This window comes from Ictalurus punctatus, chromosome 19, assembly GCF_001660625.3.
Source record: "Ictalurus punctatus breed USDA103 chromosome 19, Coco_2.0, whole genome shotgun sequence".
Lineage (NCBI taxonomy): Eukaryota > Metazoa > Chordata > Actinopteri > Siluriformes > Ictaluridae > Ictalurus > Ictalurus punctatus.
Genome location: NC_030434.2, coordinates 15,061,858 through 15,079,852, shown reverse-complemented (window position 1 = coordinate 15,079,852; position 17,995 = coordinate 15,061,858). Strand labels below are relative to the sequence as shown.

At 37.9% G+C, this 17,995-nt stretch overlaps 2 protein-coding genes across 2 annotated transcripts; both read right to left on the bottom strand.

Moving 5' to 3' along the window:
• Nucleotides 1–96: 96 nt before the first annotated feature.
• Nucleotides 97–8,057, bottom strand: nots (nothepsin). The gene is made up of 9 exons (XM_017494684.3): nt 7,474–8,057; nt 7,119–7,299; nt 6,694–6,811; nt 6,305–6,423; nt 5,636–5,835; nt 3,609–3,734; nt 1,884–2,031; nt 626–724; nt 97–459 (listed from the first exon to the last, which is right to left on the bottom strand). The coding sequence occupies exons 1-9, from the start codon at nt 7,530–7,532 to the stop codon at nt 271–273; spliced, it is 1,239 nt and encodes a 412-aa protein (XP_017350173.1). The 5' UTR covers nt 7,533–8,057; the 3' UTR covers nt 97–270.
• A 129-nt stretch (nt 8,058–8,186) lies between these two features.
• On the bottom strand, nt 8,187–17,812 carry cct2 (chaperonin containing TCP1, subunit 2 (beta)). The gene is made up of 16 exons (XM_017494683.3): nt 17,656–17,812; nt 15,145–15,219; nt 14,043–14,108; nt 13,842–13,953; nt 13,627–13,703; nt 13,124–13,236; nt 12,549–12,751; nt 12,323–12,423; nt 12,071–12,198; nt 11,775–11,878; nt 11,169–11,288; nt 10,437–10,565; nt 10,076–10,179; nt 8,941–9,040; nt 8,646–8,787; nt 8,187–8,397 (listed from the first exon to the last, which is right to left on the bottom strand). Exons 1-16 carry the CDS (start codon nt 17,656–17,658, stop codon nt 8,367–8,369), a joined length of 1,608 nt encoding a protein of 535 aa, XP_017350172.1. The 5' UTR covers nt 17,659–17,812; the 3' UTR covers nt 8,187–8,366.
• Nucleotides 17,813–17,995: the final 183 nt, after the last annotated feature.

Below are 17,995 nucleotides of genomic sequence, written 5' to 3'. Positions count from 1 at the left end.
TTCAGTTAGTCATCTTAAAGCATATTATTCAATAACTACTATGAATTATTCAGTAACTACAATTAAACTGTCTAGACTCATTGAAAGATGCTGGGAGATTAGACATTAGTTTAATTAGTCACTATCATCACAAAATGTTGTAAATGTCAATCACTCTGCTTCTTAAAGTTGTGAAATAACAGATAGCACTCAAATGCAAGATTTTAATGATTAAATGTTTCAGTGTCATGCTCTTCAGAACCAGGAAGTGAGGGAGCCTGACTCCCACTGTTACTGAGTAGGGAGACTTTTGACCTTGTCAGAGAGTCGAGCAAAGCCAACTCGGTTCTGACCCCTGTCAAAGATACTGTAAACCTGTGAGAGGAAAAAGTCCCCAAGAATCCAGACAGGACCGAATGGAGACGCGATATCCATCACTTGAAAGCCACTTAAACAAACGTCTTCTTTATTTAATTTATCCTACACGGGGGGAAAAGAGAGAATTTTAATACTAAATGTATGCATCATGTATGCATGTACAATGTATGGCATTGTGCTGTATGCTATATCTCTTGGGATAGTGTGTGTGTGGGTGTGTGTGTGTGTGTGTGTGTGTGTGTGTGTGTGTGTTTATATATACACTCACTTTGCGGATGTAGTCATCTGCAGTGAGGGAATACTCCACTCCATTAAGTACAAAAGACACCACCGGCAAACTGCTGATCCTTTTGCAGTCAACCTGAAACTGTAAATCCAAAACATGTTTATATTGATGTGAATGATGTGTTAGCTATGTAAGGAATAAAACACCATGGGGTGCGCTGTTATAATAAAAGAATCAACAACAGGGTGGTTTGACGCTCCTGTTCCCAAAGTTGTTATCTAAAGTTGATTATTTTCCTATAACAGCATGCCCTGAAGTGTTTCATTTCTCATATACCACAGCAGTTGGTCAACAATTTGATTGTTTTTACATTTATTTAAAGAGCGACACATCCTACTTTTTATCCATTTATAGTTACATTTAATGCTGTGGAATGTCCACAAAACAAGTAGGTTTAGATTAATGAGACATTAAACTGCAGACTGTGATGTTCCTGAGAAAGTCCCCTTGACCACTGCACAGCACTGACGCCCAAGACTTTTTCTATAAATGTTAAAAACATCTCCTTTTAATCTGTTTATTATTAGATTAGATTATGTAGTGTCGATCATATGAGTCACTGTGAATGAACAATAGAAACAATTGTGTGCCAGAATGAGTGCATTAATATAAACCTGTAATTATAGCTGGAACAATTGTCACTGAACTATAACACCTGATGACTAGATTCAAGAACTCAACAGTGCCAGGTTATAATTGTATAATTACCAGACCAGTGCGCTCATTATTTATTTATTTTTAAAATCTATAGTTTATGTTGGTGTATTTTCTTCAGAAAATATGCTGTTTGATCTTGCTGCTCATACTGATGTAGGAAAGAGCAAAAAAAAAAAAACTACAATGCAGCATTATAGGCTATACGTCATGTGTTCATTCTCACCTAAGATGCCAGCACACAAAAAGACACAAAACGTCTACATATACAAAGGCATCGCTGACTGACAGACGCTTACAGCAAATCACTATTTTAATATCATATAACATTTTCCATTCAAACAGCTTGCTAAGATGGTTTCACAATGTTGAACCTCTCTCCACATTAACACACAGACTCACCTTCACAAAATGACCTGTACTTCACAGTGGAGAAAGCAAAAACGGTTGCACACACCATACATGATGATTTAAGGCAGGTTTGTTTTTGACCACTTATAGATGTATTTTGAAGAGCACATGGCATGTTGTTAAATTGTAAACCTAAAGAAAAAAAATGCATCCTTTAATATGAAGTAATTATCACCTCTCCTATGGGAGTAAGCGTAGCTCCAATGAGCTGCTGAAGGGTCAAGATGTACGCTGTCGGCCCAGTGATGAGAGACGTTCCCGTGTCAACAATAGCCTGGCAACTGCGAGAATGGCAGAAGGTAGCACTTCCTTGAACCTTAACTCTAAAAAGAAATGGGGAAAAAATTCAGTGCTGATGTATAGTGGCATATAGTGCGTTAGGTAAGGAATCAAACATGACGGGGCATGCTCTTATAGGAAAAGCTCAACCATGATGGAAGTTGGGTATAACATGCTACAAAGAACACGCTACTGTAATCATGACTTTTTCTGATAACGTAGTAATGTAACGCATTACATTTTAAATTTATGTATTTGGATTACAGTTACTGATGCCAATACAATTACATTACTTGTGTTACAAATTTATTGTTAAGAAAACAATATTACGTAAAATCCGTTTTTAAAATAAATCATATTTTGCCCTGAAGATTTTTTCTTTAGCCCCGAATAATTCTCCACTTGGAGCGGTTTGACACTATGTAACTGACCGTCAGTAAAAGAAGATCGTCAAAATGTTGTATCTTCATTGTACGGAGGCGAGACCAATAGGGTTTACAGGAAAATACGGGGAAATATTCATGTCTTATTGGCTGATAGATTTCAGTATTACCAAACGCTAGCTCACACAATCAGCGTGAGGAAAAATGGATATACGAAGATTTCATTTTTAAAGCAGTAAGGGGTTTGAAACTGAAACCGTAACACCCTCTCATGCTGAGCAGGAAAACAAGGTGTGTAAATGTCTATATGAGTTCCAGTTTACGTGAACATGATATTAGCAGAGCTTAAGGAAAGATAATGTACTTCGTATGTCTCTGTAGCAGCTAAACCCATACAATGATAGCTTAATCGTGCCTCCCCTTGGTTAGTGCACCAAACTAGTCTAGTCAGAAAAGATTTATAATTTATCGGTCTGGTAGTCCTACAAACAGTGACAACACCCGAGGCAAGAGTCATGATTAGTAATCTGATTACTTTTTACATGCAGTAATCAGACTACAGTTTTAAAGCACTAATTAGTAATCTGCAGTGGATTACATTTTTGTATGATGAGTATATTCATGATGAATAACACTGATCATGATGAGAGTTGATCATTTTCCAATAACAGCGTGTTTTATTAAGTGTTTTATTGTTCTTATACTAAACCAATTTACCAGTGATTACAATTCTTGTTATTAATAACTGATGTATCACACTTTTAACCATTTATAAGCCATTAAATAAATGCAGCTTGTCATGTTGCAAAGTGCAAAGTAACCATGGTCCTGTAACTTAGAAACTGTCATAAAATTATGACACCTAAGAATACATCTATTTTAAATAAACATCTTATTACATAAAGCATGCCCATAGCAATAATGCTATACTTTTTTCTTTCTTAAATAACAAGCGGGGGGGAAAAAATCAGTTTATTATTAGGTTTAGATTAGATTATAGGCTTCACATTATCATCAGGCATAGGTTACAAATCCCTGTTAATTAGCTGTTAACATAGAAACAATAACACAAAGAACACACACACACACACACACACACACACACACACACACACACACACACACACACATTATATATATATATATATATATATATATATACATTGTATATAGTAGCAAATCAGTAACTTATGTAGAATATTCTGTGTAAAGGACAGTCTAAACAACAGTGAACTTACGCGTCTACTTTGATCTGCCAGTAGCCATTTAGAGTAATTGGGAGCCAGTTAATGGGACGAATGAAGAGCTCTTCATCCATACCTCCCAGCAACAGTTCTCCTCCCAGATTAGTATTTCTGCTATTCCTGCGAAACACAATCCACAGATCATAATCAGCGAGTGAGTTTGTGGGGTCTGAGGTTTGATCTAGACAACAGACATCTAGACAACTTTACCCCTACCCAACCTGAAGTGCATTATTTCCAATAACAGCATGTCCTGAAGTGTTTTATTTTCTTAATTTCTTTTTATTTATTATTGTTGTGGAACAGACACACATTAGTTCATGTTATCTCTTATTGCAGCTATAAACATTCACTCCTGCATCAGCTTCTCTTTTTTCACTCTCTCAACGTTAATAAGATAAAAACATAGTTTGTCATGTTACTGAGAAACTGGAAATCACAACGACCCCTATCAAGACTTATGATGGAAAACGTATTAACCGTTACAAAGCACTTACTCCTGAGACATAAATGGTATCTAAACATCTCCTAACAGAAAACTTCAATTACACATTTTGTTTGTTTGTTAAATAATGAGTTTTTTGTAATTCATTTATTATTAGATTACCTGGAGCATCGACCATTCAAGACCCTGTGAATAAGTGGTTACTATAGAAATTAAACCAATGTATTAGAACAAGTGCATTAAGTGCTGTGAAAAATTCAATGCCAACTGGGCCTGTGTGAAAATGTATTTGCCCCTATAGTTACTTCATAGTAATCTATGAAACTGCAATCATAATGGGGTTCAGCTGGACCAGACACAACTAGGCCTGATTACGCAAACCGTGTTCAATCAAATCAACACTTGAAGTTGGTTAAAAGGTCTTACTCAGTAACACACTGAGCCAAAGTTGAAAGAAATTTCTGAAATGATGAGGAAGGTGATTGAAATACATGAGTCTGGGAAGGGTTATAAAGCCATTTCAAAGGCTCTGGGACTCCACAGTGAGAGCCGTTATCTCCAAATAGAAAAACTCTGCACAGTAGTGAACCTTCCCAGAAGTGGTCGACATTCCACAATTCCTCCAACAGCACAGCAACGATTCATCCAGGAAGTCACAAAAGAGCCAAGGACAACATCGAAGGAACTACAGGCCTTTCTTGCATGAATAAAGGTCAGTGTTTATGACTCCACTATCAGAAAGACACTGGGAAAAAAATCTGAATTTTGCCAAAACAGACATTGAAGATCCTCAGAACTTTTCGGAGAGTGTTCTGTGGACTGATGAGTCAAAAGGGGAACTGTTTGGAAGAAGGGGTCCTGTTACAGCAAGACAATGATCCAAAGCACATAGGAGGTAAATCCTAGTCCAAGAAGTAAGTGAAAGACTGATCTCCAGTTATCAGAAGCATTTGGTTGCAGTTATTGCTGCTACCAGGTTTAACAAGGGGACAATTAGCTTTTCACATTGGTGATCGGTGTTGGATAACTTTTTTTTGCTTCAATTAAAAAATAAATAAATAACTGTATTGTGTGTTTACTCAGGTTGCCTTTGTTTTATGTTGTATTTTGTTTGAAGATCTAATGCTATTTAGTATGAGATGTACACAAAAACAGAAGAAAATTTTCAAAGAAAACTTTTCCAAGCACTGTATACCTGTGATTTGCTTTCAAGTTGGCACTATTGCCAGAGCCATGCTGTTATAAAATTAATCACCTCACCGAGACTGCAGAATTCAATATCACTGTAGTATAATCTTAATAATATGGTATATCCTTTTATTTTAAATAAATAAATAAACATTTTTAAAAGGGGGGGAGAGTTATTCAGCAATGTTTAAGCCGATATTATCATAGCACAGAATCAAGTAAAATCAAATACCAATGTAATATAATGTTACAAATAGCCATACAGGGCAAATAAAATAGTTTACCAGTATTTGGTACCTTGAAATGGTCTTTGATTTCACTACAGTTTAAATAATTAGTCTCTACTATACTGCCCCAGTTTCTTTTGTTGCTGCATGTCCATGCTCACTTGCTGAGGTAGAAGGAGAACATGGGCTTTTCCAGTTTCTTCTGGTTCATCATGTTGTCAAATACTGGCTCTCCATGCTCCTCAGCCAGCGATGGGTAACTGAGGCCCAAAACTCCATCGAACTTGCTCATGACAAATGACATACCTGGCTCATACACCGATTCCCCAAACACCTGATCCGGCAGAACCATAGAGCCCACCTACACAACATGGCACCATTACAAAACACACAAGCTCAGCAGAGGTACACAACAACATTATGGACTGAACAACAAAAAACAGACCAAATAAATTAAAGTATATATATTATAGAGTAGATACTGTACAGTGAAGGGTCGTCTGGGTGCAGAAGTCTACCATGGATAAAGATTTTCAGCATTTGCTGAGATTGAATTTTTATTTAATATCAGGTCACATTCCAAAATGACATCATGTTTAGTGGTTTGATATTTACTTTTATTCCCTGTTAAAATAATGTGTTTTGTTTTGATTTTTTTTAACCATTGAGGGAGGAGACAATCACAGATCCCACAAACAGAAATGCCCCAGTCATAAATCATATTAATACAATTCTTAACAGAAACCTCTATTTCCTTATGGACAGAAGAGTACAGCAGAGTGAACAGGCCTAATTTATTAGCTTCCAGTCTGAAGTGTCTGTGGCTTTACCCTCAGGGTATCTTTAGCAGTCACGCCCAGTAGGTGGCCAGAGTCATAATGAATGCCAAAGATTCGGCCATCGTGAACGTAGGTGCTCGACTCCACAGCCTTGAACTTGTGATGTGCAGCTGTGCCAAGAGAGGAACACAGTGACCGGTGACCATAAATCCCAGGTCACTAGCATAAAAAAAATGTGGGCAGATTTGGCCAAAAGAGACAATGAGCTGTCTAGCGGTGCATACATTACAGCATGAAATATAACAAACTAACAGTACAGAAAAAGTGATATTACGAATACTAATCTTAAAAAATTGGGATAATAATTAACATAAATTTGACATGAAACTTTAAAAAATGTTTATCATTCATTTTGAAACAAGCAGAAATGTGTACATTACCACACGCTTGACTGACACAGTAAGACGAAGGCACCCACAAATCAGCAGATCCGGTGTCAAAGACCACAGTGAAGTTCTGCTCTGGGGTTCCCAGACTGATCTGTCCATAGTACTCTGCCTTAACAACATACCATCCAAAATATGTGCTTAGTTATACTGGCCTGAAGTGGACATGTACACGAGAATGCAATGCTTAACCCAAGTATAAGCATTTGTAGCCCAATAACTCAGTGTGGACCCGTCACTGGTGGTCATAATGTATAAGTTATAATGGCAAACTTAATGCATCTCCCTTCAGTTGAATGTATAAGCTCCATGTTAAATCATCTTTACTGCAAAGTACTTTTTGGAAAATGAGCCCATGAGGACTTGTTATAAATTATGTCAATTACAGAAGTAATCTTGCACTGTTTAAAAGCACTCACATCCATGAAGTTGTAGAGTCTCACTACTGCTTTGCCTGGTTTGAGAGATGCTAAGTTGGAAGGGTAACACTGGGCATAGCGGCGAGAGAAAGCATCTAGCTGGTGATCTTTCAGAAATTCCTGCAGCTGGTTAGTTGCTCTTAAATGACTCCTCAGAGGGGACATCTTCATCAGAGGCACCCTTGGTTCCAAATGTGTATCAAGCAAAATTGAGTTGATAGTAAACATTAGCCATAACTTTGAGGATCAATCTTATTTCGTTCTTTTTTTTTTTTTTAACCCCATGACTATATGCACAAGTCCTTAACTTCAGCCTCTTAAATCACTACACAGCCATTTTTGAATATTTTCTTACCTCACAAGGCCATGAACAAAGCACAGAGAACAGAGCAGCAGGAGCAGAATTCGCTTCATCTTTATTACTCGACAGCATCCACGTGTCTGCTAGCAGGTCTTACGATGATGCTTTCATACAGAAAAGTTGAAACAACGGACCTTTGCTCAGCTTCGAATCAATCACTCGTCTTCGCCAACCAATCTCAACAGTGTTAAATAAATGCTGGACTGATTTCAGGTTGCCATGACCTTGAACACTGTATTCTGCTTACTTGAACAGGACACACAAATCCAATAAAAAAAAGGAAGATATTAAAAGGCAAAAGAGCTCTATTAGACTGAGTCACTAGTTTTGTCTAGACACAAGTTGTCAAAGTGTGTGCCATTTGATTTTTTTTTTTAAAAGACAGAATTTTGAACACAGAACCAATCTTACCATTTACAAACAAGATTACAAAAAATAAAACAGTAACTATTCACTAAAATCATTGTGTATTCATGTAGATACAAATTTTTTGGTCTAAACTAAGTTTGCCATGGCTTTGCACACTGTATTTGGCTTAGTTAAACATGACACTCAATGTTAACACACCAATGCAGCTCAAATACAACTTCCGTTTAATGTCACATTAAGTAACTTAAGGCAACATTTCAGAGAAGAGAAATTTTACTACATTGCTGTACCAGCTGTCAGTACAACTAAAATGGGTGAAAGACAACAACGGACAAAAATCAGGTTTGAAAGTTTTATTACTGAGTAAACAAAGAAAGCCACACTGCCATGTTTGAATAGCGGCAGGGCACAGACAGCCTCTGCAGTGCTAACTGTACTACACAATAACATGAGAACTAAAGAAGGAGGCCATTGCAGGTAATAAATACATAGGCTGCTTCCCGCACTCTTCGGTTCTCCTAACATGGGTGGTGATCTGGTACTCGTTTTCTGAAAGAAAATATTGCAGTTGGTGAGTCATAACATATTGTCTCAGACACTCTCAGTGAACTCACAACCTTCGACAAGCTGTGGGAGAGTTTCAGCACGTGTAGCTAAATCTGGCTAATTAAGTGAGAACGTGAGTCAGCCAGAGCGAGAGGTTTGTTTCCATGGTAACAATCACTGAGTCAAGTAAATGAGCACTAGTCCAAGATTCTCCACAACAGAGCTGAATTATGTGAGCAGTTTTAACTTACCTTGGTGCGGCCTTGATGATATTGTCAACACGTAGAATCATTTCAGCTGCCTCAGCGGCACTTAGCAGTACCTGCCTCTTCACCTGGAAGCTCTCCGTGATGCCCAGCTCCGCCATGTCACCAATTGTGCCCCGTGTCATATCTGAGGCACAGCAGGGTTAAAGGTCAGAAGGAGCTTAAAGACAATGTATAACTGATTGACTGGCACAAGAAAAAAAACAGCCAAGTCAGACAGGTTTTTTTGGTTATAAAACCTGACCACTACATGTTTGTGTAATACTGTCCCAGAACTCACCCAGGCCGAAAGTGATCTTATTCTCCTGGTGTGCTGCTCTCAGTTGAGCCACGAGGTCTGCACTGTCATAACCTGCATTATCCGCAATTATAGTCGGCAGCTAGGATAAAAACGTGTTCATTAGATTAATCGGTAGTTGGAATTTAAAACACCAGTACATATCAAGCCATATAAACTAATCACGTCTTGCACAAACATTCCCTAAACTAGAAATGTTATACACTACCGGTCAAAAGTTTGGAGACACTCGACTGAAATGTTTCTCATAATCTTAAAAATCTTTTGATCTGAAGGTGTATGATTAAATGATTCAAATCGGTGTTGCAGACAAAAATATAATTATTCAAACATATTAATTTCTTTCATTAGAAAACCAACACTTTATTTTCAAATAAATTTTTTTTTTTTTTTTTTTTTATAAACGCATGACTTGGAGCAAAATATTCCGAAAAGCAGCCAATAAGTGTCCAGCGTCGGTGGGAACTCCTTTAATACTATTTAAAAGCATCTCAGGAGAGATTCAAGAAATCGGTTGAGAAAATTCCAAGAATACATTTCTGGAAATTCTAGGCAAAAAGGGCATCTACTTTATAGATGCTAAAATATTAAATTATTTTTATTTATTTTGGATTTTTTTTTTTTATCACAACATAATTCTTATTTGTGTTATTCCAGAGTTTCGATGACTTATTATTCTAAAATGTGGAAATAAAAATAAATAATGAGTGTGTCTAAACTTTTGACCGATAGTGTACAAAATATATCCCTTTGTACATGTAGCGGCAAGCAGTGACAAAGAATTTCAAAATCAGGCATCTGAACGTTTGTTAGGTCAGTAATTATTATTTTTTTTTTTTACATTGTTAGGGGACAAAGAATACTTTATAATATAATGTTCCTGAGATGCTCTTCCACAAATAGCTTGTATTAAATCTTTCCACCAGGGGATAGAAATTCAAAAATCTTACATCCTGTAACTTGAACTGTTTGCACCGTATCCGCTCTCAGTTATATCCACTTTGGTTAAAAGTATCTCTCAAACGAATACATTTTATGTACTTCTGAATGAAAAACAATGACTTCACAAATCCCAGAGAGTGACTCTGCGGTACAGGGCCCAGTAATCATCTCTCACCATTCTCAGAGCTTTGGCGAAAGACTCCATAGCCACGGCTTCTTTTCCTGGGGTTCTGCTGGCCAAGTCTGTCACTACTTTAGCCATCAACATCTCTGAACAACCTATGGGAGTGACAAGTTTTGAGAAGTTTTGTTCCCCCCCCAACAAACTGATCAAATTCTTGAAAACTTCACATAAATCTTGTTTCATAGTAACACGTGAATTTCATTTAATTTCCATGTACCAGGCATCTAAAACCGTTTTGCTGAGTTTAAGGTAAATATAAACAGTTCACCTCGAATCTGCAATCAGAATGAATTCACGGCAAGAAAAGGAAGGAGGAACTAAATAAATTGGTACGATCAAGATCTCCACATACCTCCACCATAGACTGTGCGAGTCTCTTTAATGGTCTGAGCCAACACACACAAAGCATCATGGAGAGAACGTTCAGCCTCGTCCAGAATCTGCTTTGTTGCTCCACGCAGAACAATAGTGCAGGCCTCACCTTTCAAGACATACACATACAATTATGTTTCACCTATAGACTAGGCATAGAGTTAAATGATACCCACATATGGAGAGATTGTTAAGGAATTTAGGTACTGGCATTAAAGAGTCAATGAGATTTAAAAGATGTTTAACGTAATGTCCAAGTGTTTCTAAAACTGGAATAATTTAAAATATACATCATTTTATGCACAGCTGCAAAAAAACCCAAATTTCCTGAAAAGCCAACTCAGAAGGCATAAAGCAGTTTTTACTGTTCATGTTCACTTTTCAGGCATGAAAAATTCCAAACTGCTCCTTTAATATCCACCATAACCACGCTCACGACATCTGCTCTTACAAATGACGTGGTGCTTGTTTTGTATCAGTCTTTTCAGGCCAAGCTGCTATTTGCACTGTTGTGTTAAATGACTGCAGACATCCCTGATTACAAACTAGTACTCTGACAACGTAAGAGTGGAAATTCAAACATACTCTTGTAGTGGCAGAAAAATAAATAAATAAATAAATAAATAAATAAATAAATAAAATAAAAGAAGAACAGAACCCTTATAAATAATGCATTCAGCAGAATGTGGGCAGAGTCTGTGTAGATGTTTACCCATGTCCACTCCAGAGAAATGAATGAGAGTGTCCTCTCCAATCATCACCTCTTCAATGAGTTTGCAGTGACCCAGCTTTACCAGCTCAGGGTGGTCAAAGGTGGACGTGATCTCCCCTCCTGAAAAAGGAAACAATCCAGTGTTAACAGCAAAAGCAGGAGACAATTCCTTATCCTGCTTGCCAAAACAAAAACAATGATATTCACCTGTTTGTTTGTTTGACTATTCATGACAGTGCTAATGCCATTAACATTATTAATTGTGTTTAGCCCTTGTGTTTCATTTATCTAATGGTAATCTCTTATCTCGAAACTTTTGAGCCCTCTAGTGGTGTCGTGGGCCTATCGATGAAACACCAATGAAAGAGGGGGACCACCTGATGGCCCCAATGAAACATTTATTCCTCCACCTCCCCACACTCAGGCGAATGCCAATAAGGGATTGCAAGACCAAGTCCTATCACCTCAATTCTAATATTATAACTTAGGTTTTTGACTATTGTCTTTGAGAGAGCCATAGTCTTTCTGAGCTGTATTTTTTATTTTGGTAAGGGCGGATCTTAATTAAGGCACTCTCCACAATCGTGCAGTCCTTTATCCACATACCCGTGACCAATGCCAGTCGCTCCACTCCAGCAAAGTCAGCATGTTCGATGGCCATGACGCCAGCAGAAGCAAAAAGCTGCTCAGGGTAGTTATAGATCAGCTGTCTGGAGATGAGAGGAAATTTCTATGAATTTAAATTCACCTCGCAATCACACTGCTTTCAAATGCCATAAAATCTCTTAATCTTTTAATATAAAAATACTAGATGTTAAATCAGATCCTGCCTACTGAAATACTTTCTTTTCAGTGGTCAAAAGACCTAGGTGAATGGTGTGTGTCTAGTATACACCTTGTACCTATTGATGAAGCAGTTAATGCCATGCTTCAGAATTCGCTCAACTTTCTCCTTCATCTTCTCTTTCTCTGCCCCTTCAATTTCTGCCACTTTTGCTGTTGAGTCGACACGCACTCTGGAGCCAAAGATCTACAGAACCCCCCCCACACACACACACAGAGACAATGAATGGGTGTGTTCTCATGAAAGAAAAAGGGGTAAAAGGCATTTCCAAACAAAACGAGGGCAATGGAAGATACAGTTAAAGCTGTACCTTGATCTTGTCTGTGTCCATGCCGGTGTTGGCAATGAGGATGTTTGCGTTCTCGATTCTTTTGGGCTGATTAACACCGATCTTCTTGTCAAGTAGGAATCCTGTTAAGATAGACAGAATTAATGTATGTATTAAACTACGAATAAAGACCTACAACCTGCAGAGCCAAACCCAAACTGAATACAAATCAGGAACTTCTTTCTCAAAAATGTATTCAGATTCAGACCTTCATCCAGGTAAGAGTCTATTAGGCTGCCTCCCAGCTTCTTAATCAGATGGATGGCCTCCAGGTTGCCAGAGCCCTTCAGTCGGAGCACCGCCTGCACAGCCAGCTTGGCAAAGTGATCCTTATGGTGAGTGAGCAGTTTGGATGATAGAGTGGTGCGGGAGATGTTCAACAGGTCCTCCTGGAATTTTACCTGGTCGTTACTGTAAATGAAGAGAGGACTTAATGAACACTGTATAACCTGTTCAGGGGGGGGTATGTTTCAGCTCTGACCTAACTAGCATTTTAATCTTCCAGATGTAAGAAAAACATGGGTGAGTATGTGATTGACATGTTGCCAAGCTCCAGCAAGTTTGCAATATACATGAAAAAGTCTTAATGTAAACAAACAGAGCACCATTTTTGACTCAAACATAACATATGCAACAAAAGGCTTTTTTATATATAGAGTATCATTATTATTATAGAACAAGCATGGAAACAACCGCAGAAAAGCAAACATTAAAAATAATAATAAGAAGAAGAATTGATTCTTCGACTCATGTGACGGTTAACACAGAGATGTTAAATGTTACCCATGGTCCACTGCAGCATCCCTCAGAGCCTCACGAGCAGCCTGAGTGGCCTTCCTCCAGCCCGAGATGATGATCTGAGGATGGATCTTCTTGGCAATCAGCAGCTCCGCTTCCTAGTGCACAATGAACACAAAGTCACCACTGAGCCACCATGATTTTAGGCATTACAGAGGGATAGGAATCACTAGGCACCTTAAAACCCAATTTTAAAAGGCTTTGAAACTGAATATCAAACTTTTCAACTAGTAAGACGCTACTGCTAATGTTTGCCTTGCGATATAATAATCCAAGCACATTAATATTCATATGGATTCAAATATTAACTCTTTTCAAGATTAAAACAGCTACAAAAATTGGAAAGAAATGGACTACTTAAAAATAAAAATAAAAAACCTAGAATCATCAGCCAACCATTAGGAAAAGATCGGCCAGATCGCAAAGTGACTAAACATTTTTCAGAAATCTGTTAGCCAACTATAAATTACGACAGGTTAATGCCTCACCCTGAGCAGTTCTGCTGCGAGGACAGTGACAGAAGTGGTGCCGTCTCCAACCTCATCATCCTGGACCTTCGACATATCTGAAAACAAAACAAATGTTGAGAGACCTATAATGATACACTACTAAAAGTTTTAACTTTGTCTTGCTCCTGCTGTAAACGAAACTAGAATAAAAGGTCAATTTGAACCTGTTGTATATCCATAGACTCCATACTCACCGACTAGCACTTTGGCAGCAGGGTTGTCCACACCGATGGCTTTCAGAATGGTTGCTCCATCGTTGGTCACTGTAACAGATCCCTCACGTCCACCACCCAAGAGGATTTTGTCCTGCAGAGAATATGAACAGCTGAGATCAAGAACACGGAAATATGGTTACCCAAAACAAGTATGCCAATATTTTTGAATCATTTACCTACCATTCCTTTTGGTCCAAGTGTACTTTTCACCAGATCCCCAATAGCAATGGCACCAATAAAGGAAGACTAGGAGAAAGCAGGCATAGGGTTATCAAAGCTGTTTCAGTGTACATAAAAGATTTGATCATTTTAGCATGATAATTAACTGTTACATAACAGAACAATACTTTATATAACAAAACAAAAGCTTTAGTTATAGTCACAGTTAAGTTAGGCTGAGACTCTGTGTGTGTGTGTGTGTGTGTCTCAGGTATAGTCAGTAGATATTAGGGGCAGTCACATTCAACTGTTAGCACAGAAATTGACAAGTGTGTCTCGTTTCTGTTTTCTTGACCAGTCTGAGCCAGTCAAAGTGAATCACGTGGGTTTTTTGACCAGGCCCTGGATGTATACTGATCAACTCATATCTGATTAGCAAGTTAAAACAGTAAATACAGGGAGTAGGTAAATAAATACAAATACCAGACAGGCATTCAAGTCTGCAGTGGGACAAACCAACTGAGCACAGTTAGTTATATATTATCCGACTGCTTCTAAAACAACAGCTGAACAGCTAAATGGCCAAAAGTTTATGGACACCTGAACATCACACCCATATGTGGTTCTTCCCCCAAACTGTTGCCACAAAGTTTTAAACACATAAATGTATATGATGGCTTTGTACACTGTAGCATTATTTTCCCTTCACTGGAACTAAGAGGCCCATACCTGCTCCAGCCAGACACTGTGCTGCACAAAACGAGCTCCAGAAAGACATGATTTGTTAAGTTTGGAGTGGAAGAACTCGAGTTTCCTGCACAGTGTCCTCACCTCAATCCCACTGAACACCTTTGTGATAAACTGGAACGATGACTGCACCTAAGACCTCCTCACCCAAAATCAGTACCTGACCTCACTTATGCTCTTGTGTCTGAATGAACACAAACCGCCTCAGCCACGCTCCAAAATCTAGTGGAAAGCCTTCCCAGAAGAGTGGAGCTTATTATTACAGCAAAAACGGGCTGCTCAACAAGCACATGTGGTCGCTATGTTCAGGCGTCCACAAACCTTTGGCTGTATAGCGCATGAACTAGGATTTTACAGTTACGCAGAAAGTACTCACCAGGCGAGCAGTCTCAGCTTTCTCCTCATCAGCTCCATGTTTAAAGATGTTCACCGGGGCCATTGATAAGGAGGCCTGTAAAAACACACAATCACATTTCCATGAGTTAATGTGCAGTTCCTACAACGCCATAAATTCAATGATTTTGTTTTATTTATTTATTTTTTTAAATCGGCCACGATGTCGATCTAGAAACCAGAACGTTTACTACATATATGGGTTACATAAACAAAGCAGGCAATTTTATACATACACACACCTTTATATTTCATAAACAGGGCGTTTCAGTGGGACTCATATCTGTGTTCAAAAATCTCAAATGCTGGACGAGATCCCATTAAAAGGTCTGCCTAATTTAGTGCAAAGCATTTTCACTGATAAATGCATGACTAATAATATATAACTGCCTAAAAATAACTGTTTTTATTTATTTATTTAATATGAGCCATCATAGCTTCTAAAGATGATCCTCTATTATGGCTTATCATGTGCTACCTGTTATTATTTACCTGGCTTTCTCAACAACAACAAAAAAGTAGCAAGGAATTTTATTTATTTTGAGCTGGAACTTTATAAGTTTTAGCTGAAGACCAGTTACATTGAGATCATACTCCAAAAAGAAAAGTGCAAACTTAAATCTGCATAATCCATTTTTGCGCTTTGTGAAACCCGGAGATAATGGAGGAACGTGTGAAACCTGAAAAGAAACTACATTTCTTTTTGCTCTGAACGTATTCCGCCTTTAGTTTACACGCTAAATATTCTCTCTCAGCGATTATCAGAAAGAATATAATTATTATAATGATGGGAGACAGATTTTTGATATTTAACAAAATAAGCTATTAAATCATATATAAATATTGCCATGTATTTCACTACCGAATGGGCTCACACACAAAAGTACACCATTATTTAAAGCTCAATAACATTTGAAAGGAATGACTTACAGTCACACAACCAACCGTAAATTGTTCATCTAGGTGTCAGGTATGACGCACACCTTTTAGATTTTTGATATTTTACCCTACAATGCAGGAACCAAAAAAACCTTCACGGATGCATAAAGGGGGTCAAAATGACCCGTACTGGATCGAATGGTTTTCTTCAAAAAAATAGACGTCCTATTAATGAAATTAATTATATATATATATATATATAAAAGATACCAGTGTAAAAAATCATTTTAATCTCTTGAACTCCTGACAATTGTTAAAATGAAGATGAAAATGCTAATAATGATGCATGTTCAGGGCACAATAAGCAGAATGGTACAGAAGTAAGGAGGGATGAGGATTACAAATAAAAACGTTTGTAATATTAAAACATTCGTGGATCATCAGTTCTTTTAATTATTTCATTAATAGGACATCTATTTTTTGAAGAAAACCATTTAATCCAGTACGGGTCATTTTGACCCCCGTTATGCATTCGTGAAGGTTTTTTTGGTTCCTGCATTGTAGGATTAAATATCAAAAATCTAAGAGGTGTGCGTCATACCTGACACCTAGATGAACACTTTCCAGGTAGTTTTGTGACTGTACATCATTCCCTTCGAATGCTGTTGAGCTTTAAATTATGGCATATTTTGTGTATGAGCCAATTCTGTAGTGAAATTCATATCTAATTTACATATGATTATTTACTTGTTTTAATAAATAACAAAAATGTAAAAGGTGTGCGTCATACCTGACACCTAGATGAACACTTTCCAGTTGGCTTCATGACTGTACATCATTCCCTTCAAATCCTATTGTGCTTTAAATTATGATATAGATTGTGTATGGGCTCATTCTGTAGTGAATTTATATGATTTTATATTTATGAATTTATATTTGTATGATTTAATAGTTTATACATATCTGCGAACATCGAACGTCCAACGTCAAGGTAACTGTATGCCAGTTCCATCTTCCCCATAGAAACCACTAGAAAACTCCGTTAGCCGCTCACAGTTCAGCTGCTTTGCTAATATCGCTAATAAGTCAGGACAAATAATTATTATTTGTCTAAAGAGTACTTTTTTATTATTTTAATTGAACTGCTCAAACAGGGAAAAACTCCAACAAAAATGTTCTTAAAAAGTGAGAAGACATGCTGCTTAGCATGGTGACTAGCATGGTAGCTAACCGGCTAAGCTAATCCTCTAGCGCTGCACTATTAACACAATGGACACTGACAGCTAGCCTTAGTTGCGCCGCTAACCTTCAGCACAGCTGCATTTTTATTTAACAGCAGCATATAAAATAGATTTGGAGGGAAACAAAGGAAATGGGGAAACTGAAACATATTTATAAACTCTCTTTCTACGCCGGTTTTCCGGTGCTAACGGCTAGCGTTACTCGGTAACGTGAAGGCCGACATGTGCGCGTGAATGAGTCAGGGTGTAGTCGGCTATTCAAATCTCTACATTCCCCACATCTCACATGTATTCTATCTCTAATCGCATTTCTGTCCGTCCTCAACAGATGTAACTTAGATATTTAGATCTATTACTTTTTAACAGACACTTACCATGGCTGCTACAGGTTAAGCCTTAAAACCGCGCACACACACCGGGAAGAGAGGAACCTGCAGCGCGTCAAACACTAAAGATGGTAAAGACGCTGTATGATTGTTTTCCTACCCATATTCCGGAAAGCCCCGCCCATTACACTACGATTGGGTAACACTTATTATAATGCAATGTATTGGTTTGTAGTAATTAGTCTCTGTGTTCATTGGATAAAAAGCTTACGACTAGGCTCTAGCAACCAATTGTAGTAGGGAAGGCGGAATATAGGTAGGGAATATAAAGCGCTGACTCAGTTACGGGAAGTAAGAAGGGTCGAGGGCGATATTAAAGGCTTATTAG

Excerpts from the sequence above, each read along its gene's own strand:
- nots (XM_017494684.3), bottom strand. The coding sequence starts at position 7,532 with ATGAAGCGAATTCTGCTCCTGCTGCTCTGTTCTCTGTGCTTTGTTCAT. Across the intron at positions 5,836-6,304 it reads CTGCTAAAGATACCCTGAGG|GTGGGCTCTATGGTTCTGCC; the intron begins GTAAAGCCACAG and ends CATGTTGTGTAG. Across the intron at positions 2,032-3,608 it reads TGGCAGATCAAAGTAGACGC|AGTTAAGGTTCAAGGAAGTG; the intron begins GTAAGTTCACTG and ends ATTTCTTTTTAG.
- cct2 (XM_017494683.3), bottom strand. Across the intron at positions 11,879-12,070 it reads ATTAACTGCTTCATCAATAG|ACAGCTGATCTATAACTACC; the intron begins GTACAAGGTGTA and ends TCTCATCTCCAG. Across the intron at positions 11,289-11,774 it reads GCGACTGGCATTGGTCACGG|GAGGGGAGATCACGTCCACC; the intron begins GTATGTGGATAA and ends TTCCTTTTTCAG.